We start from the raw sequence: 25,465 nt of genomic DNA, 5'->3' as shown, positions 1-25,465 counted from the left end.
CAACAGCCAATTGAAACCCAGCACCCTGCCAAACCCCCGATTATTTTTATTACAAGCAGCAACTGGTGTATCAAGGTCATGAATGTCTTACAAGTGCTACCAACTGTCTGGTCGCAAGGTTGAAGGTGTATGTTACAATATTTCATACCACGGTATATTAATAGGATTTAGATGTTTGACTGAATAAAATGATGAACATAAAACGCACGTCAGCAGATGCTGAATGAAAACCTTTTAAAGGCATGTCCCTACTTTTAGTTTCTGCGTAGCAAGCAATAAACCCTCGATATAAGTGAGGAAGGTGTGAGATGGTTTGAGTGCAGGAGGATTTCAGAGTTCCATTTGGAAGGTGAGTGAGACTTCTTCAGCTGTCTAAAATGTATAATGAAATAAATCTAAGATGCTAACTGCCTGACAATTTATCTGTTGTTTGTCTTTGACAAACAAATAATGTAACATTAATTAATGTAACAGCATTAGAATAGATTTGAATATAACAGAAAAAAGAGACAAAACAAAAATACAATTTGAGCAAATAGGCCATAATTTAATTTCATGGCATGAATATAACTAACACATGCCATTAATGGATGGATCAAAACATGTGGAACTATTGAGAAATTGAGCCTTTTCTCTCCCAAGTGATGTAATGTAGCATTTAACAGTGTAAACTTCTCATTTAATGTGATTAACTCAACATTTCAAAATGTACAATTAGATACTGTACTGTTGAATGTTACCATCAATGCTATAGTAAACAATTGTGACTACTAGCAGTTTTAGTATACTAGTTACTGAATGAATGAATGAATGCATTTTCTTTTGTATAGTGCTTTTCCGAACATAGTTACAAAAAAGTAACTATGTGCACTCAGAGTTAAAAAAGAGGGAACTGCCTTTGATACCAACATGTTTCGACCACACCGTGCGGTCGAAACCTGTTGGTAAAATAAGAGGAAATAGAAACATTAAAACAGCATTTGTATTCAGCCAATAAAACAATCCTTAGGAAAAACACTTTATTTACAGATGTGTTTTCAAAAACACTGACTCTGCTAGCCTAAGATCCATGCATGGGCAGGGCGTTCCAGAGCAAAAAGCCCGGTCCCCCGGGTGACGAAGCTAGATTTGGGACGATCCAGAAGGGCCCTATCCGAGATATAGGTGATAGATAGATAATCTTAAAATCTATTCCGTAGCTCACAGGCAGCCAGTGTAGAGCAGCCATGGATGGGTTTAATATGGCCGCATTTCTTTGTGTTGGTTAGTAATCATGCTGCAGAGTTACTGTTATTCCTTTGTATCACAGTCTCTGCTATAGCAAATACACATGTTTTTCGAAAGTTACATAATGCCTTAATCAATGTGCATGTATGCCTCATGTACGTGCCTCGTTGCACATTTATATATTATGTAGCCTACTTTATTCTCCCTTGCCCTACATTTATCTAGTTGTGATTGATTGTTTGATTGATTTTAATTTTACTATATTGTCATTGTTGTTGTAGTGCAATATTTTGTAGACCACACAAAATTGCACTTTGAGTACTGACAAATTAACCTTGTTGTTCTTGTTCTTCAAAATGGTGTCCCCCCCCCCCCCCCCCCCACACACACACACACACACTTAGGGATTGCACATGACTTGAAGGTTCCAGCTGTTACTCGGTAGAGGAGAAAAGTGAGTGTTCATCCATTTTCTATTAAACTAACCTTCAAGACAATTCTCTATTCAGATCTCAAGTCAGCAAAGGCATCAATCAACGCCATCTTTAATTGTGTCTACAGAAAGCCGCCACCATGAGTACGGACGCGGAGATGGAGCAATATGGCAAGGCCGCCATATTCCTCCGTAAGCCAGAGAGGGAGAGAATGGAAGCTCAGGCTGCAACCTTTGATGCCAAAACGGCAGCATATGTGGCCGATGTCAAGGAGCTCTATCTCAAGTGTAAAATACTAAAGAAGGATGGTGACAAACTCACAGTGGAAGTGCTCGACACCAAGACGGTACGTAGTAGAGGTGTCGTGTATATCTAAAATCAACTGCAAATGCATCTGTAATCACAGTACATTCTGAAGTTGTGTTTTCTTGTTTTTATTGTCTATAGGAAAGAACTGTGAAAGAGGCCGATGTGACCCCCATGAACCCTCCCAAGTATGACAAGATTGAGGACATGGCCATGATGACCCACCTCACTGAAGCCACTGTCCTGTATAACCTCAAAGAGCGTTATGCAGCGTGGATGATCTATGTAAGACTTTCTACAAGAAAATGTAGATGTGCTATTTTCAAATAGCCAGATTTTAATTAAGGCTGAAGTGGTAAATGTATGTTTTGTGATGAAAATTTACAAAGTAACTAAGTTTTCAACTAATTCCAGTGGAGTAAAAGTACAATATTTGCCTCTGCAATGTAGTGGAGTAGAAGTAAAAGTGTTAAAAATTGGCAATACTAAAAAACACATGATGTACTTAAGCCTTAGTGGTGCTCCGTTGTCCCAGATAGGTGAGGAATGTTGGTGTTGTTATAATGTTCTCTTTCTTGTCCCCTTCAGACATACTCTGGCTTGTTCTGTGCAACTGTGAACCCCTACAAGTGGCTCCCAGTGTACGACCAGCAGGTTGTAAATGCCTACAGAGGCAAGAAGCGAGTGGAGGCTCCACCCCACATCTTCTCTGTCTCTGACAATGCCTATCAGTTCATGCTGATGGGTAAGTAGTACTGGTCAAGGACAATGGAAACATACTACAACTAGAACGGTTCTGTGCAGTGGTGGAAAAAGTATCAATAAAAAATTAAAAAAATAGTCTCTGTGACACCTAGGAGCCGCAATCTGCATTCAAAGCTTTTCCTAGAAGCTTTGTTATTGGTCGATTTGCCTGTCTACTTCCTGATTGGTTAGTCATTTTGAGCAGGCATTTTTCGACCAATGGCAAAGCTTCTAGGAACACCTTTGAATGCAGATTGTGGCCCCTAGATGTGTCACAGACTACGTTTTTTGGGAGCGTTTTACTCATTGCTGGCTGTCTGAATAATTTTTTTTTGACATATTATTGCTTAAAGCAGCTTTAACCCTAGTAGTCGACAGCGCGTTCAGTCTGCCTGGGGTGGATGTCCCCCCCAGTCAGTCGAGCCTAGCTCCTGGCTGGCGCATGTGGATGGACGCGCTTCCAGGTGGGGGGGGGGAGGGACGGGGGGGGGGCGACTGTAGGCTATATGGTGCTGCGTTGCTACTCGCCCATTGGGCCATGGCTCTATAGTCGACTGGTAGCGTACGTGCCTGGGGAATGGGGAACCCGGGTTCGCCTCCTGGCTATACAAGTGTACCTATACAATTTACAATTTACAATTTAGGCATTTAGCAGACGCTCTTAATCCAGAGCGACTTACATTAAGCAAGAACAAAAAGCATGGGAATACATCACACATGTAAAATGCATTTATCGCGAAACATGCGTAAGCTAAGAACGTAACTAGAACATATCTATATAATGACACTATACATATAAACTATAACTAGAACATATCTATATAATGACACTATACATATAAACTATACATATATGCTATACTATGCTGTACATATATACTATGAAGTGCTATGACTACATACAATGCACTTATTGTGCTGTCTACATGACATGCTATAAGTCTGTTTCAAATGCTATATAAGTCTAAGAAGTGCTGTCTAAGGGGGTAGGGTAAGTGCTATGGGCCATGATGGAGTCTGACCTATAGGCACAACACCACTGGTGTTGTGCATATACTGTATATACTATACATATACTGTACATTATATACATGACTAAAAGTACATCTGCTTTACATTTTACAGATAGAGAGAACCAGTCTGTCTTGATCACGTAAGTTTCTCATGTACTAAGCATTATATTAAAAAAATAAAATAACATATGACATATATGATATGAAAAAAGAACATTATAATCAAATTCACTAACTGCATTTCTCTGAATGTATGGTCCAACAGTCCTGGAGTGCTTTTTTGGCCTTTATTGATTTTTCTTTTTTTTTGGCCTTTATTGATAGTGAACAGTGACAGGAAATGGGTCACTGTTTCAGGCTGTAGTCCCTAGACTTTGGAATGCTCTTTCACACCTTTTAAGAGATGCAGCCCCTCTGTGGACATTTTTAAGAACAACCTTAAAACGGTACTATTTGAACAGGCGTTTTTTTATGGTTCATGATTGTATTTTCCACGCCTTGTTGTCCTGCTTGAGATGAATTGCACATGGCCTTTTTTCTGCTTTAATAATACCCTGTTTTGTTTTTTGTAAAGCACTTACAGCAGAGTTAGATCTCTCTGTGAGAGGTTCTATACACATATAATTTACTTACTTACCCCATTCTGGGCGGGAACCCCTTTTGGTGTTTTAAGCATTATGTTATACTTTAGCTGTTGAAAAATAGCAGATCTGCTATTTTTTTAAATCGTGAAAATGTGGCGCAAATCTTTGAATATATATTACTTCAGAGCGAAGATTTTTAACTCAAATATTTGTCCTTGACGTGAAAAACTTTGAGAGCCACTGGCATAGAAACATGGGTATTTCATGATTTAGAAGACATTTGTAGAATCTGGTGTCAGGTCTAAATGGGTAATAGAATGTATTTATGCATGTATTATAACCAGTGGTGAGTCCGGTGCTGGGAAGACTGTGAACACCAAGCGTGTCATCCAGTACTTTGCAACAGCAGCTAGTACTGGAACAGGAGGAGGCACGGAAGCACCGGCGGGTTCTTCTGGGAAAATCAAGGTATGTACAGGTTTTTATAAACTTTTAACAAATTACACACATTTTGAATATAAAGAATTTAGGCTGTATGCACTAGGGGTTTTCAGGGCCACCAAATCTTATATGATTTTTCTTTTTTTACATTACCCACTTGAACCCTTCTGGTGGGAGCATTTGCCAAAAGATCTGATCTACAAGCTTACGTCTATAGTTTAATCTGCAACACAATGTAGATACAATATAGCTGTCCCTAGCTGCTTCAGATCTCTCTCAGCTAAGGGGTCCTTGGCCTGAAAAACGACAAAGACGTTTTCTGACACGATTCTAAATATTGTGGGCGGCTGTGGCTCAGGAGGTAGAGCAGGTCGTCCAATGATCCCTGGGTCGGTTCGAATCCCGGCTATTCCCGTCCACATGTCAAAGTGTCCTTGGACAAGACACTGAACCCTATTGCCTCCAATGAGTTGGTCGGTGTGAGCTCGCCACCATTGGTGTGTGAATGTGGGAAGTGAATGAACTTGTAATGAATGAATGAGCATTGTAAAGCGCTTTGAGCACTTGGAAAAGTGCTATGAAAATGCAATTCATTATTATTTTTGTGACGTCTAAAACATTCTAGGGGTCACTGGAGGATCAGATCATCGCAGCCAATCCCTTGCTGGAGGCCTATGGTAATGCCAAGACTGTGAGGAATGACAACTCCTCTCGCTTTGTAAGTGTAAAATAATTAAATACTTAATGAGAAATCTTGCAATCATTGCATAATGCAGAGGGATTTTTTTAAACAAATCATGCTTTATGAAACAGGGTAAATTCATCCGAATCTGGTTCAACAATAGCGGTAAACTGTCCAGTGCTGATATTGAGACATGTAAGTTTATGAAATTCATATTATGAAAATTAAACTACCGGTATGTGTGGCCATCATTTTTTGAGGAATACATTTTGACTTATGTAAATAATAACAACAACAACAACAACAACAACAACACAACCCTAGATCTGCTGGAGAAGTCCAGAGTGACCTACCAGCTCCCCGCTGAGAGAGGATATCATATCTTCTATCAGATGATGACCGGTCACAAACCTGAGATCATTGGCAAGTGGAAAATTGACTAATATAATGATGTAGTAATTACATCGATTCATGAATACAAACAAAATGTTCACGGCGCTTTTTTATTTTGAATTCCTTTCAGAGATGTGTCTGATCACCACCAACCCCTATGACTTCCCCTTGTGCAGCATGGGTCAGATCACTGTGGCCAGCATCAATGACAAAGAGGAGTTGGACGCCACTGATGTGAGTATTTTTATAATAGTTTTCTAATGTTAAAGTGTGCAGTCAGTTGCTCTGCAAGTGCAATGGCAATGCATGCATGTATTTTCTAATAGTGCTGATTTTTTGGACCCATTTAGTCACATTTTTTGTCTGAAATGTTCTAGTGTCAGTCTTGTTTTAGTCGACTAAATACAGTGGGATCCCATATCTTTGTTCCTCAGTCTCAAACTGACATTTATCAGAACCCAGAGGTACCTCTGTTAGACACACCCACAGACCCACCCCCAGATTCTCAGCCACACCCACAGGTTTATTTTAATATGTGGAGTGGCCATTCAACCACCAGGTGGCTTCAAGCCATGATGAGCAGAGCTGCACTGAGTATAGCTTCCAGCAATATGCAGTGGTGGAAAAAGTATCACATTTTGTACTTGAGTAAAAGTATCTATACTGCAATATAGAAATACATTGAAAAACGATTTAGATTTTTAAAATAAATGAGTGACGCCTTGGTGGCGTCGTAATGACTGATTTTAGACTTGGTTGCATGCTAAAAATAGCCGATCTACAAGCTCACTACAAGCTCACGAGTTGTGAGCTTGCTATTTTCAGCATGCAACCAAGCATACAATGACTTGACTTTTAGTTCTACTGGAATTCTTCTCCACTAGTCCCTCCCTGATATTTTAGTCTAGTATGTATTTGTTGACATATATTTAGTCATAGTTTTAGTCATCATGGCTAAAACTAATCATGGCTTAGTTTTTATTTAGTTTTCGTCAGTGAAAAAAGGTAGTCGACGAACATTTAGGTGGTGCGGGCATCTAGTACAGATGATCTCTCCCGATGCCTTGCTGCAAGTCCCATTGGGAAGAGACCCCGTGGCCAGATGGGGTGGGGGGGAGATATCTCCACACTGGCCTGGAAACACCTATACAGGATTCCCCAATCCCCAGGAAGAAGTTGCTATAATGTTGCTCGGGAAAGGGAAGTCTGGAGCTCTCTGCTGGAACTGTTGCCCCACAACCCGATTCAGGATAATCGGTTGAAGATGGATGGATGGATGGATGGATGGATGGATGGATGGATGAATTCATGGATGTTTGTTAATGTAACGTGTTAATGTCAATCTTTTCTAACACAGGATGCTAATGTAGGATGCTACATTATTGCATTATATGTTAATTTAATCTCATATCTTTTTGATGGACAGGATGCCATCGACATCCTGGGCTTCACCGGCGAGGAGAAGGTGTACATCTGGAAGTTCACCGGTGCAGTGATGCATCATGGGGTCTTGACGTTCAAACAGAAACAGCGTGAAGAACAGGCCGAACCAGACGGCTCAGAGGGTGAGCATTGTCTTCATCCAAGGATGGAATTGATTGACAGTGGTTGAAAGTATATGCCTAAGTAGGCTATATCGTATAGTACTCATTATGCAGAATGTCCCATTGCACAAGTTTTCACATGTATAAAAATCTTTTGAATATTGCAGATCTATACAAGCTCACAATGTGTCACATTGCGACACATTGTGAGCTTGTAGGAAGTAAGTATTGTATTTTAACACATTCCACATTTTTATGACTTATTTTAGTGTCTGACAAAATTTCCTACCTGATGGGTCTGAACTCAGCAGAGATGCTAAAGGCTTACTGCTATCCCAGAGTGAAGGTTGGAAACGAGTATGTTACCAAGGGACAAACTGTGCCACAGGTGATGAAGTTACTTTATTTTATTGTTGTTTTACTGAATTCATACTCACCATAATATTCTTAACACAAAATACCATTAGAACGCTAATATCTGTTTCAGTTGGAACTTGCATGTGTCCAGACTCCAGACTTAATTGCAGTTTGACATATTTTGACAGTAGTCCTCCTACCCACCAGTAACGCCCTGAGGGCGAGAAGCGACCTCGCCCTAAAGGGCGGAGGATGCACGCATCCGCCTGGGTGACAGCAGATGCACACTAAATGGGGGTGGAAAATGGAGCTACTGTATACTTCTTTGGAAGAAATGTAATAAATTCACATCTCTACTAATAACTTTCCCATTTCCTTAGGTCATGAACTCAGTGGGTGCCTTGGCTAAGTCTATCTATGAGAAGATGTTCTTGTGGATGGTCATCAGGATCAATGAGATGCTGGACACCAGGCAGCCAAGAAACTACTATATCGGTGTGCTGGACATCGCTGGTTTTGAAATCTTTGATGTAAGCATGGACTTTTTGTTGTTGTTGTTGTTTTGTAGATTAATTCATTCACAATTACGTAACCGGGAAAGCATATGTGTCATTTTAGATATATTGTCTCTGTTGGGTGTAACCCATTACGTCTTAAACTGTTACTTACAAAAGTAGAAAAACTAGCAGATCTACTAATGCGGGGGGGGGGGGGGGGGGGAGTTAAAATGTGGAAATAAGAGGTTTCTGCCCAACAGCAACAACAATATGTAGCTACATAGGTTTTTCAGAAAACTTCGGAAGACATTATAGAATCGGTCTCAGGTCTTAATGGGTTAAGACATACATGGGCAACTGGCGGCCCGGGGGCCACATCACTTAACCATCACTTAATGCGGCCCACAGGTTAATATCAGAATGCTGATATACGTATATATTGATTTCAGCTAATTACTAGTATTAAAATGTTATCTTTTATTTTATGTCCAGTATATTTTTATTTAGTTCATAAAGTTAGCATAACTATAACTAAATGCATTTGAAATTAAATTAAAAAAGGTTACTTTTCAGGATTCCAATATATAGCAAAAATAGCCGATCTACAAGCTCAAAACACGTCGCACAGCGACGTTTTCAAGTTGTAGATAGGATATTTTTGCTATGACAGTAATATTCAATGTGGCTCTCTGGAGTGAGCGTGGAAATATAGTGGCCCTCTCCATCGTCAAAGTTGCCTACCCCTGGGTTAAGAGATTAAAGTAGCCTAATGATATTATTTCCACCTACAGTACAACACCCTGGAGCAGCTGTGCATCAACTTCACCAATGAGAAACTGCAACAGTTTTTCAATCACACCATGTTTGTTCTGGAGCAAGAGGAATATAAGAAAGAGGGCATACCCTGGGATACCATTGACTTTGGCATGGACTTGGCTGTCTGCATTGAGCTTATTGAGAAGGTGATATATTGTCTGCATTGAGCTCATTGAGAAGGTAATATACTGCATTGAGCTCATGGAGAAGGTAATATATTGAGTCTATAATCTTGCAAACGTCCAATGTTTATTGGTGCTAGATCCCACAAGAGTGTGTTGCTGGGACAGAGAAGTGTGAAACCCGTATTTTTCATTTCACCGCGTCTTTATATTGTTTTTTTTGTTGCTTTTGTCTCCTTCTTCACAAAGCCCATGGGCATCTTCTCCATCCTTGAAGAGGAGTGCATGTTCCCAAAGGCCTCGGACACCACCTTCAAGAACAAGCTCTACGATCAGCATCTCGGAAAGTGCAAGGCCTTTGAGAAGCCCAAACCTGCCAAGGGGAAGGGCGAAGCCCACTTCTCCCTGCTCCACTATGCCGGTGTCGTGGACTACAGGTGAACGGAACCTATAATATTATTTATATTAGGGATGGCTTTGGGAGAGAAATTGTACGGAGCCCCTTAGTGGCCATGGTAAGAAAAATAATGGTCGTCCGGACCAGATAATATCTCGTCCGGACCAGATAATTATTATCTCGTCCGTCCGTCCGTCCGTCCGTCCGTCCGTCCGTCCGTCAAAAAAGTCAATATCGGACATCCCTAACCCACTTCTCCCTGGTTGGACTACAGCGTCACAGGATGGCTTGAGAAGAATAAGGATCCTCTCAACGACTCTGTGGTGCAGCTCTATCAGAAGTCTTCACTTAAACTTCTGTCTGTGTTCTATCCTCCTCCTGAGCCTGAAGGTATGTTTATTCATATTGTAACGTTTAACCAGCTCGCCTAGCTAACTCAATGACTCAAGCTAACTAGCTAGCATCCCACTTCTGACCCCAATGTAACGTTTCACGCACCGAGCTGGGATCGAACCCCGGTCTCCAGCTCAGCAGACCGGCAGGCAATAGGCCACGCCAAGAGAGGTAGCTGGCTTGGAAGAGAAAGTTACGGCCGGGTATTTTGCGGGGTCGTTTACAGTGAAGGTATGTTTATTAATAGAAGCTACCATACAGATTGGACTAAATGTATTCATTGAAAGAAAGTTACATAGTGCCACTTAAATATTATACAGAATCTGTCAAGGAGGGGGTCATTTTAGTAGTAACTAAGTAACTAAATACAATATCTGTTGACTTCAATAATGAAGAATACATAATTTGTTAAAAGAAACTGTCCGCACAAAAATCTAATATTTGTCAGATACAGACAGATACTTAATACTATATAATTTCTAATATCTATCTAACAGATAATACAAAGAAAGGAGGCAAGAAGAAGGGTGGTTCCATGATGACTGTGTCTGCTGCTTTCAGGGTAAAGAACATTTATTCATCATTCATCATCATTATAGTCATAAAATAAGCACAATATATTTTCATGATGTAAATAAACAATGTTGTAAGCTTATAAATCAGCGAATATCTGGAGAATAAAATAGGATTTAACGTATGTTGTATGTTTTACCCAAGTGTTTTAAATAATAATCAAAATCTGAAAAATATTTTGAGATAATTGGCTCTATATATTATGTCTCAATAGGAGAACCTATTTGGCTCTATACAGTATTATGTCACAATAGGAGAACCTACTTGGATCTATATTATGTCTCAATAGGAGACATCTGGGAAGTGATAATGAACCTACTTGGCTCTATATTGTCTCAATAGGAGACCTCTGGGAAGTGGTAATGAACCTACTTTTCTCTATATTATGTCTCAATAGGAGAACTTGCAGAAGCTGATGACCAACTTGAGGAGCACTCATCCTCACTTTGTGCGTTGCCTCATTCCTAACGAGTCCAAGACTCCAGGTAAACACAGACAATAAGAAAATGCATTAAATGCAACTTAGGCCAGTGTGTGTCCTATAATAATAATAATATGTTTACAGGCCTGATGGAGAACTTCCTGGTCATCCACCAGCTGAGGTGTAACGGTGTGCTGGAGGGCATCAGGATCTGTAGGAAGGGCTATCCCAGCAGAATCCCATACGCTGACTTCAAGCAGAGGTATTCATTCCTTTTCTTCCAGGTTTTAGTTCCATAACTATTAACAGGAGGCATGCAACACAGTGTTAATTTTGACAGCAAATTTTGATTTAGTTTTAGCCATTTTAGTCTGAAAGGTTTTAGTCTAGATTTTGTCGACAAAAATGTATTTTGGCGGGTCTTTGTTGGCTTTGTTGATAGCTGATTTTACACCTGGCTGCATGAAAATAGCCTATCTTCAAGCTTACAACGCATTGCAGCGTGACGCCTTGTAGAACAGCTATTTTCAGAGTGAAACACCGGAGTGCAGCCAAACATAAAATGACTTGTCTTTTAGTTCTACTGGATCTCTCTCTGCTGATCTCTTCTCCAGTAGTCATTTTTAGTCTAGTCTAGTCATTTTAGTATAGTTTGTATTTGTTCGGGGGAACAGTGGCACAGTCTGTAGTGCTGTCGCCTCACAGCTAGAAGGCCATAGGTTCGATTCCCGCTGGGGACGCCATGGGTGCTGGGGGTGTGCTCTCTCCTCCACGTCATCAGTGCCCATACCCAAGGCGGGGTTGGCGAAAGGGTCTTTCTGTGTGGAGTTTGCAGTAATCCTGGTCTCTAAACTACCTCCCCCTGGCCAGCCGGGGTGCCTGATGGAGGGGAAAGGAACTGGTCGGAATAACATGTTCCTTCCACACGCTACGTTCGGCCGGGGAAACTCTCCCCTGTCAGTGAAAAGAAGCAGCTTGGACTCCTCATGCATAGAAGGAAGCATGAGGTCAGTCCGCTGCCCCCCCAGGTTGGCAGAGGAAGTGTATCGCCCAGGATTACATTAGATAATTGACACTGGGTGAAAAAATGGGTTGCAAAATCGTACAAAGTTTGTATTTGTTGACAAAAACTGTCAATATATTTAGTTAGTCTCAGTTTTTTTAGCTTAGTTTTTATGTAGTTTTCGTCAGTGAAATGTTTTTGTCAACGAAAGTTTTTCGCTTTAGTTTTAGACGACGAATTTAACACTTTTTTGCAAAACAGGTACAAAGTACTGAACGCCGCTGCATGTCCCGAGGGCCAGTTCATGGACAATAAGAAGGCTTCTGAAAAGCTGCTTGGGTCCATTGACATACCTCACGATGAGTACAAGTTTGGACACACCAAGGTAAACACACTGCGCCAAAATAGCAGATCTACAAGCTCACTGTGGGCTTGTAGATCTGCTATTTTCAAATGGCCAAAATGTATATATAGTGCTGAAGTGGTTACTGTTTTGTAATAATAATCAAAATCTACAAAGTAACTAGTAACAAAAGTTTTCAAATAAATATAGTGGAGTAAAAGTACCTACAACATTTGCCTCTGAAATGTAGTCGAGTAGAAGAAAAGTACTGAATAATGGACATACTTGATTAAATTAAAAGTACCTCAACATTGTACTTAAAGGACCACTTCACCACTTTTCAACATCTCTTCATATAATTGGTCCTCACTAATGTTCATGATAAAACACCACCATTTTTTCCTACTCAGTCTGTGTCTCATAGGAGGGCTTTGGGTAGTTCGGACACCCGTCCACCAGTGACATCATCATTAGGCAGATTTTCTTTTAAACAAGATTTGTTTTAAAATATATATTTATTTTTATTATCGTGAGAACGATGGCTTCAACTTTTGCATTGCAACTTTTCAGGAAAAGAAAGCCTGCCGTTTCTATTAGCTTGGATTCACCATCGATGATGTCACTGGTGGACGGGTTTCTGAACTGCCCACAGCCTTCCTATGAGACACAGACTGAGTAGGAAAAAATGGTGGTGTTTTATCATGAACATTAGTGAGGACCAATTATATGAAGAGATGTTGAAAAGTGGTGAAGTGGTCCTTTAAGCACAGCACTTGCAGTAAATGTAATTAGTTACTTTCCACCACTGATATTTATCTGAGAATCATGTTTTGGTATACGAGTGAATCAATGAGTGAGTTTTTTAAATCTAAATGTCCCATCATCCACTGGGACAAGCAAAGCGGTCTGATCGGCTTCTTCTCATATTGCGTGATGATCTGTACGCCTGGAACCCATCAAGTGAGAAAGGTTCTGTGGTGCAAAAACTAAGCGAGATTAAAATGTGTACATTTTTTAAATCCCGTTATTTTTCTGTAATTAATTAATCAAAATGAATCCGTTAAAGTCCCAGCCCTAATAGTTATATAGTTATATGTATAATATATCCAACATGCAGGTGTTCTTCAAAGCTGGTCTGCTGGGTACACTGGAGGAGATGAGAGATGAGAAGCTGGCCATCCTCGTGGGAATGACTCAGGCTCTGTCCAGAGGGTTCCTCATGAGGAAGGAGTTTGTAGAGATGATGAAAAGGAGGTATATGCTTTGACCACATCATTTTATATGTAATATTTAGTTACATTTTCTTGAGGTACACTTTTTACGGTACACTTTTTTAAACTGTTTTCCACCCAAACAGAGAAGCCGTTTTCACTGTCCAGTTCAATGTGCGTGCATTCTGCAACGTGAAACACTGGCCATGGATGAAGCTGTACTACAAGATCAAGCCTCTCCTGCAGAGCGCCGAGACGGAGAAGGAGCTGATGAACATGAAGGAGAACTACGAGAAGATGAAGATTGACCTGGCCACTGCTCTGGCCAAGAAGAAGGAACTGGAGGAAAAGTTGGTGTCTCTGGTGCAGGAGAAGAATAACCTTGCACTGACAGCCTCATCGGTAAGTAATGTTCAAGGTTGTACTTTGTTACATCTTGTATACAGGTGCATAAGAGTAAAACTTATTTTTAATTTATTTACTTTTTATTTATTTTTATTTTTATCCAACGATTTTGGAACCCATTATTGTTTTTTTCACCCAGTGTCAATTATCTAATAATATTTTAATCCTGGGCGCTACACTTCCTCTGCCAACCTGGGGGGGCAGCAGACTGACCTCATGCTTCCTTCTATGCATGAGGAGTCCAATTAAGCTGCTTCTTTTCACCTGACAGAGGGGAGTTTCCCCGGACGGACGTAGCGCGTGGAAGGAACACGTTATTCTGACCAGTTCCTTTCCCCTCCTATTTTTGATTTCTTCAGACAATGCAGCAGCATAGATAGCATCAAGCAGCAAACACAGCAAAACACAGCGAACAAAGGGATAGAATAAAGAGTGCAAAAAAGAGAAAATAAAGAGTAAAAACAATATTGTATGTGTATCGTATGTGCATGTATCCCTGTAGTAGCAAATTTAGGTGAACTTTGTGTTCACCTATACCAGACAACTATACCCAGTAGTAGGCTATGTTCCATATATACAGCAACTTTAGTTTAGGAAGGTGCAATTCGAGCAATGAATGGATCGGTACAATAATGTTTCCAGCCATGGTGAGGCTGCGCGTGGTTATAAGATGTCAAGTGTGACATGTCACATGTCAGTGTCACACTTGAATCTTTTTTCATATCTTACCTCATTATGTTAGCTCATGGTCTTTTCCGGAGTCACTATCACTGACACGTTTCCTCCTTTATTTATTTTTTACCACAAGGGAGAAGATGCTCTGAACGACGCCGAGGAGAGGTGTGAGGGTCTTATTAAAAGTAAGATCCAGTTGGAGGCAAAGCTCAAAGAGACGACCGAGAGACTGGAGGATGAGGAGGAGATGAATGCCGAGTTGACGGCCAAGAAGAGGAAGCTGGAGGACGAATGCTCTGAGCTCAAGAAGGACATTGACGACCTGGAGCTAACCTTGGCCAAAGTGGAGAAGGAGAAGCATGCCACTGAAAACAAGGTTCACGATCATACAGTACACTCTATGACACTGGTTCCCAAAATATGGGTCAGAGGGACCCATGTGTGGGTCACGGACCAATTTTTATGGGTCACGAGTAGGCTAAATACCCCTTTATTTGTTGTTTGCACTTTGTTATTCGAAATATTTTCAGATAATTCCCCCCCAAATTCTCGATTTTGGAAACTAATTCAAACGTGTTTTCAAAATATTTCCTTAAAAGCCAAAATCCATAGAGGGGAAAAAAATGCTTTCATCAAGTAGTGAAAATAGCGATGTGTTCTATGCTTGTGCTATTTCCACTAGTTTGGGTGGCGGGCAAATGTCTAATTTCTCTTTTGGGTCTTGAGCTAAAACGTTTGGGAACTACCGGTAACCATTCCCTGACAACCAGGAGTCAACGCCATGCTGGCTTGTGGTGGACATTTTTGCCACGGACATACAAATGAGCGGACAATAATATTACCAGAAACACATAAAGCGCTAGCCATGAATGATCATAATAGTTCTGTAACTCTGAGAGTGTTCAAATGGAACCAAATGGACCCTTACGGGTTAATTTGGTTCCATTTGTACACTCTCAGAGTTAAGGGGGGGGTCCTTGCAAATAAAACATTTGAAAACCACTAGTATAGGCCTACTAGTTGGAATCTTTATGCCATAGTGTCATAGAAAATCAGTGGCATACATATTCTGAAGAAAACCTGGAGACTTGACATTCATACATTTAATTGGGTCTTACAATCCAAATAAGAACATAATGGCGTGTAAAAAAGAAACTCTAAAGTCTTTGCCATGGACACATTTGTCCGTGTACAGACTTGAATTGGATGACCCCTGGTGACAACACAGTTCTGTTGGGCTTATTCAGGTGAAGAACCTGACCGAGGAGATGGCGTCCCAGGATGAAGGTCTTGCTAAGCTGACCAAGGAGAAGAAGGCCCTCCAGGAGGCCCACCAGCAGACCCTGGATGATCTGCAGGCAGAGGAAGACAAAGTCAACACTCTGACCAAGGCCAAGACCAAGCTGGAGCAGCAAGTCGACGATGTGAGTTCATCGAGTCAATCAGGATGTTTCGAACACATTATGTTTATTGTTGTACTGAATGATTCATTGTTTTTTTTTAATTATTATTCTGCAGCTGGAGGGTTCTCTGGAGCAAGAGAAGAAGCTCCGCATGGACCTGGAGAGAGCCAAGAGAAAGTTCGAAGGTGATCTGAAACTGGCCCAGGAATCTATCATGGATCTGGAAAATGACAAGCAACAGTCAGACGAGAAGTTAAAGAAGTAATGTGGAAAACTATACTACTACTAATAATACAAATAATATTCACAATCATAATCACAATAATCATAATCATAAAATCATAATTTATTAATAATAACAATATGAAATGTCCTGGAGAAGGAAAAAGACACCTACAGAATGATACTAAAATGTGATGTACTGTATCCAACAGGAAGGAGTTTGAAGTAAGCCAGCTTCTGAGTAAGATTGAGGATGAACAGTCTTTGGGGGCTCAGCTGCAGAAGAAAATCAAAGAACTCCAGGTATTTAACACCTACAATGTAACTGCCGCCCTAAACCCTATTTACTTGACCAGGCCCCTCCATGGGTCAATTGGCTAAATCTTTTAATTATAATTCAGAGTAGATCACAATTTTCACATGTTAATATATCATCAATTTTGCCAAGGCTCGTATTGAAGAGCTGGAAGAAGAGATTGAGGCAGAACGCGCCGCCCGGGCCAAGGTGGAGAAGCAGAGAGCCGACCTCTCCAGGGAACTGGAGGAGATCAGCGAGAGGCTGGAGGAGGCCGGCGGCGCCACCGCCGCTCAGATCGAGATGAACAAGAAGCGCGAGGCCGAGTTCCAGAAGCTGCGTCGTGACCTCGAAGAGTCAACCCTGCAGCACGAGGCCACCGCTTCTGCTCTCCGCAAGAAGCAGGCCGACAGCGTGGCGGAGCTGGGCGAGCAGATCGACAACCTCCAGCGTGTCAAACAAAAACTGGAGAAGGAGAAGAGTGAGTACAAGATGGAGATCGATGACCTGTCCAGCAACATGGAGGCCGTCGCTAAGGCAAAGGTAGAGTGGAATGTCTGTGGATAATTCTTGAGTATAATTCTTATTCAATGATCTAAAAAGAAGGCACAAAAGGGGAAAACATTTGATCCCACTTCTGCCAGTTTCGTTTCTAAACAAAGTACTCAATTGACCATTGAGAGAAATTTCTGTAAAAAGTGACATAATAATGTAGGTCACTAATTGACTATGTCCGTTGTTTATTAACAGGGAAATCTTGAGAAGATGTGCCGCACACTTGAGGACCAACTCAGTGAATTCAAGTCCAAGAGTGATGAGAATGTTCGCCAGTTAAATGATATTGGAGCTCAGAGAGCAAGGCTGTTGACGGAAAATGGTAAATATTCTTGGAAACCTACTTTACTGCACATGGTTTGTCAATGGTACCATCAGTGGTGTGCACAGATAGACACTAGGGGGTGCTAGAGCACCCCCTGCCCTTTTCCCTCTGGACAAATGTGCCCTTTTGGTACAGTGTACACTGTACAGTATGTGGACCATGGTGACATTGATCACTTCTTGATAAAAAGCTTCCAATATATTATTTAGGCCCCAACATCTATAAATCTCACACTATTAAGGCAACTGGCCAGTTCACTTAAGCACCTGCCCCTCTAAATGTCTGTGCACCAGGGGTGGACTGGCCACAGGACGTACCAGGCAGATGCCCGGTGGGCCGACCCCCTGGTGGGCCGATCTGGGCCAAATGTTAAATGAGTTAGTTGTCTGTTGGTTGTGTATCATTTATGTTGTACTGTAAATGTGGTGGTGTTAAGGGCTTGTATTTCAAGAATTTGTATGGGCCTCGACCCGAAAAGTCACTAGAGTATCTGCGCACTGGTTGTGGTGGGCCAGTCTGGGCCAAATTCCACAAAAATGTCCGGGCCGAATTTTTGTCTCAGTCCAGCCCTGCTGTGCACGCCATGGGTACCATTCCATGTTTAGAGATGATAATGTGGTTAACAGTTATACCAAGCCTTTCACGAATATGTATCCAACAAACTTGTTTTAAAAGAATATTTCAACTCCAACTAGGTGAGTTTGGTCGTCAACTTGAGGAGAAAGAAGCCCTCGTCTCACAGCTCACCAGAGGCAAGCAGGCGTTCACCCAGCAGATTGAGGAGTTGAAGAGACACGTTGAAGAGGAGGTCAAGGTGAGGATAATTTATTTTTTTCTTTCTTTATTTTTCTTTATTTTTACAAACAGGCCTTATATTGTGACCTGACGAAGATGTAACTGAAACATCGAAACGTTGTCGCTTATTACTTAGTACCGTGTTAATAAATGAAGGGCCTAAATTGTCTGAGCTGCTCCAGTGCCTCCTTTTCTCAGGCCTATATATTTTTATTTTATATATTATATTCAGTTGACATCATTTGGGGCATTTTCTTTCGTCAGGCCAAGAACGCCCTGGCCCACGCTGTGCAGTCAGCTCGCCATGACAGTGACCTTCTGAGGGAGCAGTTTGAAGAGGAGCAGGAGGCGAAGGCGGAGCTGCAGCGTGGAATGTCCAAGGCCAACGGCGAGGTGGCTCAGTGGAGGAGCAAGTATGAGACTGATGCTGTCCAACGGACCGAGGAGCTGGAGGAGGCCAAGTAAGTACCACTCACTATACAGTACAGTGATCAGTGTTTTACACTATCAGGTCTCTATACTAGGGGTTCTCAACGTTTTTGGCTGGGGACCCCCGGAAATGCCATGTCTCGCGGAGATGGCTGGAGATGGTTCTAATATTGACAAATAGGTCAATAGTAGGACAATTCTTGTGTAACCAGTTTCTTGTAATAGCTTTTTTGCTTGCTACAAGTAAAATCATAAGTAGCCCATCCAGGATTTGTCCTAGATAGAGATGTAAATGTAGTATCTATTCCAAAACCCATAATGTTTGAGATAAGTGTTCCTTCCAGAAAACATGATCAACTATTGTATCTCCACATTCTCTCCATCAGCCCATATGGTTGCCAGTAGGGTTGTCCCGATCGGATCGGGTGATCAGAAATCGGGGCCGATCACGCCAATGATCGGAATCGGATCGGGAGCCAAAAAACGTGATCGGAACATCCCTAGTATCAATATTACTTCTATATCATGATATTAGACTGGAAGTTGTCTGTGTTTTGGGATATTGTACTTTTGTGATATGGCATAAACGTGTTCTATAAAATATAAATCGAATCGGGAAAAATCGGTATCGGCAGATACTCAAAAATAGAGATGTCCCGATACTGTATCGGTATCGGAAAAGTATCGGATCGGCCCTTATTTGGTCATATCGGGTCATATCTGTGTCGGCGAATATGCCAGTCTAACCACCGGTCCGACAAAGGGGTAAGGGGTCGACACATATGGCAGGTAAATTAAATGTTGGGGCATGTGGAGTTTGCTTTCAAGTTGCCCAAACTGCAAGTGCACATTTGAGTGAGGAGTCTGCTATAAAACAAAATATATTTTTTTCTTTTTGTATTATTATAAATAATATTCTCTCTGGTATCGGTATTCGATATCTGTATCGGCCAACACAGAAATTGTGGTATCGGGATCGGATCGGAAACGAAAAAAGTCCCTACTCGCAAAAAAAACTTGATCGGGACATCCCTAGTTGTTGTCTGTTTGGACTTCTGTTTGGGAGTAATAAAAACGTGAATCTGGTTATCTGGGGACCCCCCAAAATAATTTGGCGACCCCCAAGGGGTCGCGACCCCCAGGTTGAGAACCCCTGCTCTAAACAGTGTTTTACACTATCAGGTACCACTCTCTACAGGGGTTCTCAACCTTTTTGTCTGGGGACCCCCAAAAATGCTTTTGGCCCGAAATTTATACTAATACTAAAACTAGACATAATCGTTAAGGAAGGTTTATGCATGTACATAGGCCTATGCAAACTCTTAATTTCCATTTCCCCAGTTATTCAGTTGCAAAAAAACACACATTAGGTGACTCTACACAGTGATCAGTGTTTTACACCATCAGATACCACTCTCTATAAAAGAATATCATCCACAATGATTTGATTCCATTCAAAACTGACCAACAGGAAGAAGCTCGCACAGCGTCTTCAGGAGGCTGAGGAGCAAATCGAGGCTGTGAATTCCAAGTGTGCCTCTCTCGAGAAGACCAAGCAGAGACTCCAGGGTGAAGTGGAAGACCTCATGATCGATGTGGAGAGGGCCAACGGTTTGGCTGCCAACCTGGACAAGAAACAGAGGAACTTCGACAAGGTGCCTTAGCATACAGTAGATTGTTTTAAAACGTAATGGTTTTTACCCCTCCATAAAGTGGAGTAAATTACATATGCCATTATGGTCAGTGGTGGAAAGTAACTAAGTACATTTCTTAAGTACAATGTTGAGGTATTTGCTGTACTTTGCTTGAGTATTTCCAATTTCCAATACTTTTACTTCTCTTATTTTTTTGATTATTATTATTACAAAACATACAGTACAGTAACCACTTCAGCCCTATATATATTTTGGCCATTTGAAAATAGCCGATCTATAAGCTCATCTGCTGCTGCTGCTTTCAAAATATTTGTGTACATTTGAAAACTTGAAATGGGACATTCTGTATAGTGAGTACTTTCTACTTTTGGTACTTCAAGTACATTTTGATGCCAATACTTTTGTACTTTTACTCAAGTGCATTTTAAATTACAGACTAATATTTGTAACAGAGTAGTTCTACATTGCAGTATTGATACTTTTACTTAAGTTTTTATTTGTAAAACAATTACTTTTTCCACCACTTTGTTGTAAGGGGTAAATGACACATATGTCATTATGATGTGCACTGCAGATCCTGGCAGAATGGAAGCAGAAGTATGAAGAGGGCCAGGCGGAGCTGGAGGGAGCACAGAAAGAGGCTCGTTCTCTCAGCACTGAGTTGTTTAAGATGAAGAACTCCTACGAGGAGTCTCTGGACCAACTGGAGACCATGAAGCGTGAGAACAAGAACCTGCAACGTGAGTCTGTCTCTACGTACTTCTTTCATTAGCAGCTTTGCTTCAATGTTTTTGGCCAGGCTGTTTGTTAACGGGTTAAATAGGTCCTCATTTTAATCCGTTTAGATCAAAGTTGGGTTCATGTGTGTTTCTGTTTAATATTCAAAGTAAATGTAAATATGCCTTTAAAGGTTTTTAAAGTCAATATTCTACAAATTCCTCTCAGTTGTCAATAGAGAGGGTATCCGCATGCATAAAGTGAGTGGCAAAGTGAGTTTAACATTGATTAATGCAATCAGATAGGACTTTTCTGTTTGGATGTTTGGGCTGTCATGATGATGATGTCACACGCATGCATACCCTCTATTGCGGACTTTGTTTAGAAACGAAGCACTACAATTGGTGTCAAGTGGGATCAATCGCTGGCCATCAATCAATGTATTTAGAGTTGAAGATTAATTGTGGATTAGGCTAAACCCAATTTATTCAAATGCATTTCCGACTTTTTTTAATCAATGCAGAGGAGATCTCTGACCTGACTGAACAGATTGGTGAGACTGGAAAGAACATCCATGAGCTGGAGAAGAACAAGAAACAGGTGGAGACAGAGAAGGCAGAGATCCAGACAGCCCTGGAGGAAGCTGAGGTAAGATGTGTAGATGAAGAAGGCAATTGTTGCTATATTAGATGTTGTAGCAATAAGATTCAAAAAGTGGAGTAATACAGTAATGATTACATTCGTTACATTTTAGGGTACGCTGGAGCATGAGGAGTCCAAGATTCTTCGTGTCCAGCTGGAGCTCAACCAGATCAAGGGTGAGGTGGACAGGAAGCTGGCAGAGAAGGACGAAGAGATGGAGCAGATCAAGAGGAACAGCGTAAGGGTGATTGACTCCATGCAGAGCACTCTGGACTCCGAGGTCAGGAGCAGGAATGATGCCCTTAGAATCAAGAAGAAGATGGAGGGAGACCTGAACGAGATGGAGGTTCAGCTGAGCCACGCCAACCGCCAAGCTTCTGAGTTCCAGAAGCAATTGAGGAACGTCCAGGGACAGCTTAAGGTGCAAAACAGACGTAGTTAGAGTTAGACACATACACAGTGGACTGCTCTGAGAAAGTCACATTCTGATGTTTGTATCTCTTTGGGCAATATTATTCAGGAGAGTACTGTTACTTAAGTTATTACATATTACTCCTTAAAAAACATTATATTACATATTACTTTTGCCCTCCCCACCCACGAAAAAGAGAGCTGTACAACACAATCACACACATCTGTTTAGGCTGCTCCTTTTACAACTGACATTTTGGGAATAAGAATAAGAATAGTCACCAATCAGCCAAAGAGGCTATAAAATAAAGCAGCAATCTCTTGACCTTTTAAACAAAATGTTTTCAAAAGGCAGCCAACAAAACCTGAGTAATATGGTATACAATTACTGATTTGGCAGAGTAATACCTTACACTACTCGTTACTGGGTAAAATAATAACATTACTAATAATGTAACTGCCCAACACTGATTCTATGTTTATTTCAGGATGGCCAACTGCACCTTGATGATGCCATCAGAAGTCAAGAAGATATGAAAGAACAAGCGGCCATGGTGGAGCGTAGGAACGGCCTCATGGTGGCAGAGATCGAGGAGCTGAGAGTGGCTCTGGAACAGACGGAGAGAGGCCGCAAAGTGGCCGAGCAGGAACTGGTGGACGCCAGTGAACGCGCTGGACTGCTGCACTCTCAGGTAAGTCAATGGAAAAAGGAAAACTCTCAGCTTCAAAATATTGAACATATGATATTCGATGCTACTTATATCGCACAAAACTGAATCTTTATTTTAGAACACAAGCCTTTTAAGCACCAAGAAGAAGCTTGAGACTGACCTGGTCCAGGTCCAAGGCGAAGTGGACGACAGTGTTCAAGAAGCAAGGAATGCAGAGGAGAAGGCCAAGAAGGCCATCACTGATGTAAGTTAGGATGTCCTGTCCTACCCTCATCTGATAGATGTCCTCAGGTCATATTTCATATTAACGTAGTCTACAATTGGTTGATTGAAGTATTTATTAACAGTTTGCAGAATTACAGTACATTTCAAGCACAACTTAATACAAAAACTGCCAACTGTGAGTGGAAGAGGGTCCACCTTTTTCAATTCATCATAACATTTAGAGACGTACAAATAATACACTTCTATATAGTCAGAAACAGGAAATCATCAGATTTTACGGGGGCCAGTTTCGAATTGCAGCCGTCCGTAGATGCCCTTTGAGAAATAATACAATGCAACAATGACATTCCAGGCTGCTATGATGGCGGAGGAGCTGAAGAAGGAGCAGGACACCAGCTCTCACCTGGAGAGGATGAAGAAGAACCTGGAGGTCACAGTGAAGGACCTGCAGCACCGTCTGGACGAGGCTGAGAACCTGGCCATGAAGGGAGGCAAAAAACAGCTCCAGAAACTGGAGTCTAGGGTAAGATGTAGTTTACTTCAACACAGCTTAGTCATAGACAATGAAATAAGATTAAGAAGAATTAAGTTCATATATATCATTCAATTCTGAAGGTGCCATAGTCATATACAATGAAATAAGAACAATTAACATAATAGTGCATCATTCAATTCTGTAGGTGCGTGAACTGGAGTCAGAGGTTGAAAATGCACAGCGAGGCGGAGCAGACGCTGTTAAAGGTGTCCGCAAGTACGAGAGGAGAGTGAAGGAGCTGACATACCAGGTACTATATATAGTATATACCATGTTCACTTCAGTGACAAAATGCCTAGAATGCATGAACATACAACTAATGTTATAAATTCACTGTCACTTCAGACTGAAGAGGACAAGAAGAATCTTGTCAGGCTTCAAGATCTGGTAGACAAACTGCAGATGAAGGTCAAGGGCTACAAGAGAAACGCTGAGGAAGCGGTAAGACACTAAGGAATCTTAGGAATACATTTCTGAGCCACTTAAGCCTTATACAACAGTAGGCTATATTCTTCGTTGACTGGGGTCCCCCAGGGCTCTATACTAGGTTTGCTCCCTTTTTCCCTCTAAACCAAATCTCTCCGCCGAAAACATCTACAAGCTCATGAGTCATGATGACGCATTGAAGTCTGCGGTTGTGCCATGTTTCGCCAAAACATTATCCTGTTTTCACTGAATGTGCACATATTATGACATGACATGCCCAGAATAGGGATGCTAGGGTCATAGGGCCATCATAAGGAATCATAAGAATCAGTTATGTATAAGGCTGGTATGATGTGAACATAACCAGCAACAGCGTGTTCTTCACTGTCTATGTATTTACAGTAAAAGCTTTCTGTGAATGCTCGGCACAATACAAATATTCTCCACACAAATCTCTAGATTGGCGTGGCAGAGCAACCATGCCATAGAGAGCCATGCTACACCCCGCGGGTCATGTGTGGATACTGTAGCCTGTTAACATATGGCCACTGATGTTCCATGAGTCCACAACGCACAAGCACTGCACACACATGCAGGGTGCCGAGTCATGATCACGCCGAATGTCAACATTAACAACACGCCAAGGTTCTTTCCTGTGGACCCAAGACACTCATGAACATGCAACATGGGCCACTGCATTAGCTGCATGCAGTCACCGTAATTTACTAAACTCATAATCATGATGATTTAAAAAAAACTTTAAACTAGCGATGGAAAATATAGTGTTTATGAAAAGGTTGACTAAATTGTAAAGTTTGCCCAAATTAAAACCTCATTGAGACAATGAGATTTAACGTATAGCAAACGGTAGAAGAAGGTGAAATAGTGACTTCTGCTGGTCCATTAATAGGAACAGCAGGCTGAACGAGAACGAGAACCCTGAAATGCCCCTTGGTTTCTTTGAACTATTACTGCAAGATGCAAGTGTTCAGGCTTTGAACCATCATCTCTATCACATTGTAGGAGGAAGCAGCAAACTCTCACCTGACCAAGAGCAGGAAGATTCAGCATGAGCTGGAAGAGGCAGAGGAGCGTGCGGACATCGCTGAATCCCAGGTCAACAAGATGAGAGCTAAGACTCGTGACTCCAAGGTAAATACATAATGCAATATGAAGAAGGCACAGTATGTTGGTTATCATTAACTGATATTTAACAAAAGATTTGTGTTGAATATTACTCTAAATGTATTCATCTTTTCACAGGGAAAAGAAGCTGCAGAGTAGTTTCTTCAATCCAAGAAGGCACCCTAAAACGTCATACAATATGATGCATTTAGGGCTATATTTAATAAAGCATTATAAATACCGGTATACACGTGTTGTTAATGGTTGTTTTCATTATCTGTCTGTCTGTGTGTCTGGGAGCTATAGTCTTACATACTGGATCAGCACCACCAAATGTATCTATAGAGGGTATGCGCGTGACATCATCGTACCTGGAAGCTATGCGGGAACGCCCACTGAGTGGCAAAAAATGACTTTCTGGCCTTGACAGCCCATTCATCCAAACAGAAAAGT

The 25,465-nt window shown here is 41.4% G+C and overlaps 1 protein-coding gene across 1 annotated transcript; it reads left to right on the top strand.

The window, feature by feature from the left end:
• The first annotated feature begins 240 nt into the window (after positions 1 to 240).
• On the top strand, positions 241 to 25,258 carry LOC306923619 (myosin heavy chain, fast skeletal muscle-like). The gene is made up of 42 exons (XM_079501814.1): positions 241 to 349; positions 1,632 to 1,681; positions 1,789 to 2,007; positions 2,109 to 2,252; positions 2,556 to 2,712; positions 3,837 to 3,864; positions 4,653 to 4,776; positions 5,375 to 5,467; positions 5,563 to 5,626; positions 5,756 to 5,854; positions 5,955 to 6,058; positions 7,251 to 7,389; positions 7,638 to 7,756; positions 8,106 to 8,255; positions 9,014 to 9,184; positions 9,410 to 9,597; positions 9,832 to 9,947; positions 10,448 to 10,512; positions 10,921 to 11,008; positions 11,089 to 11,206; positions 12,209 to 12,332; positions 13,408 to 13,544; positions 13,648 to 13,903; positions 14,715 to 14,957; positions 15,829 to 16,005; positions 16,100 to 16,245; positions 16,419 to 16,509; positions 16,655 to 17,044; positions 17,252 to 17,378; positions 18,077 to 18,195; positions 18,441 to 18,637; positions 20,077 to 20,260; positions 20,835 to 21,000; positions 21,501 to 21,625; positions 21,732 to 22,040; positions 22,519 to 22,722; positions 22,820 to 22,945; positions 23,279 to 23,449; positions 23,607 to 23,711; positions 23,807 to 23,902; positions 24,911 to 25,039; positions 25,151 to 25,258. The coding sequence occupies exons 3-42, from the start codon at positions 1,801 to 1,803 to the stop codon at positions 25,169 to 25,171; spliced, it is 5,817 nt and encodes a 1,938-aa protein (XP_079357940.1). The 5' UTR covers positions 241 to 349; positions 1,632 to 1,681; positions 1,789 to 1,800; the 3' UTR covers positions 25,172 to 25,258.
• Positions 25,259 to 25,465: the final 207 nt, after the last annotated feature.

The sequence above is a fragment of the Electrona antarctica genome (genome assembly GCF_951216825.1).
Source record: "Electrona antarctica genome assembly, chromosome: 5".
Taxonomy (NCBI): domain Eukaryota; kingdom Metazoa; phylum Chordata; class Actinopteri; order Myctophiformes; family Myctophidae; genus Electrona; species Electrona antarctica.
Note: the sequence above shows the minus strand (reverse complement) of the source record. Positions and strands in the feature narration are given on the sequence as shown.

Coding starts and splice junctions, on each gene's coding strand:
- LOC306923619 (XM_079501814.1), top strand. CDS start 1,801: ATGAGTACGGACGCGGAGATGGAGCAATATGGCAAGGCCGCCATATTC. Junction 4,777..5,374: donor GTTCTTCTGGGAAAATCAAG/GTATGTACAGGT, acceptor AAAACATTCTAG/GGGTCACTGGAGGATCAGAT. Junction 16,510..16,654: donor AGAAAATCAAAGAACTCCAG/GTATTTAACACC, acceptor AATTTTGCCAAG/GCTCGTATTGAAGAGCTGGA.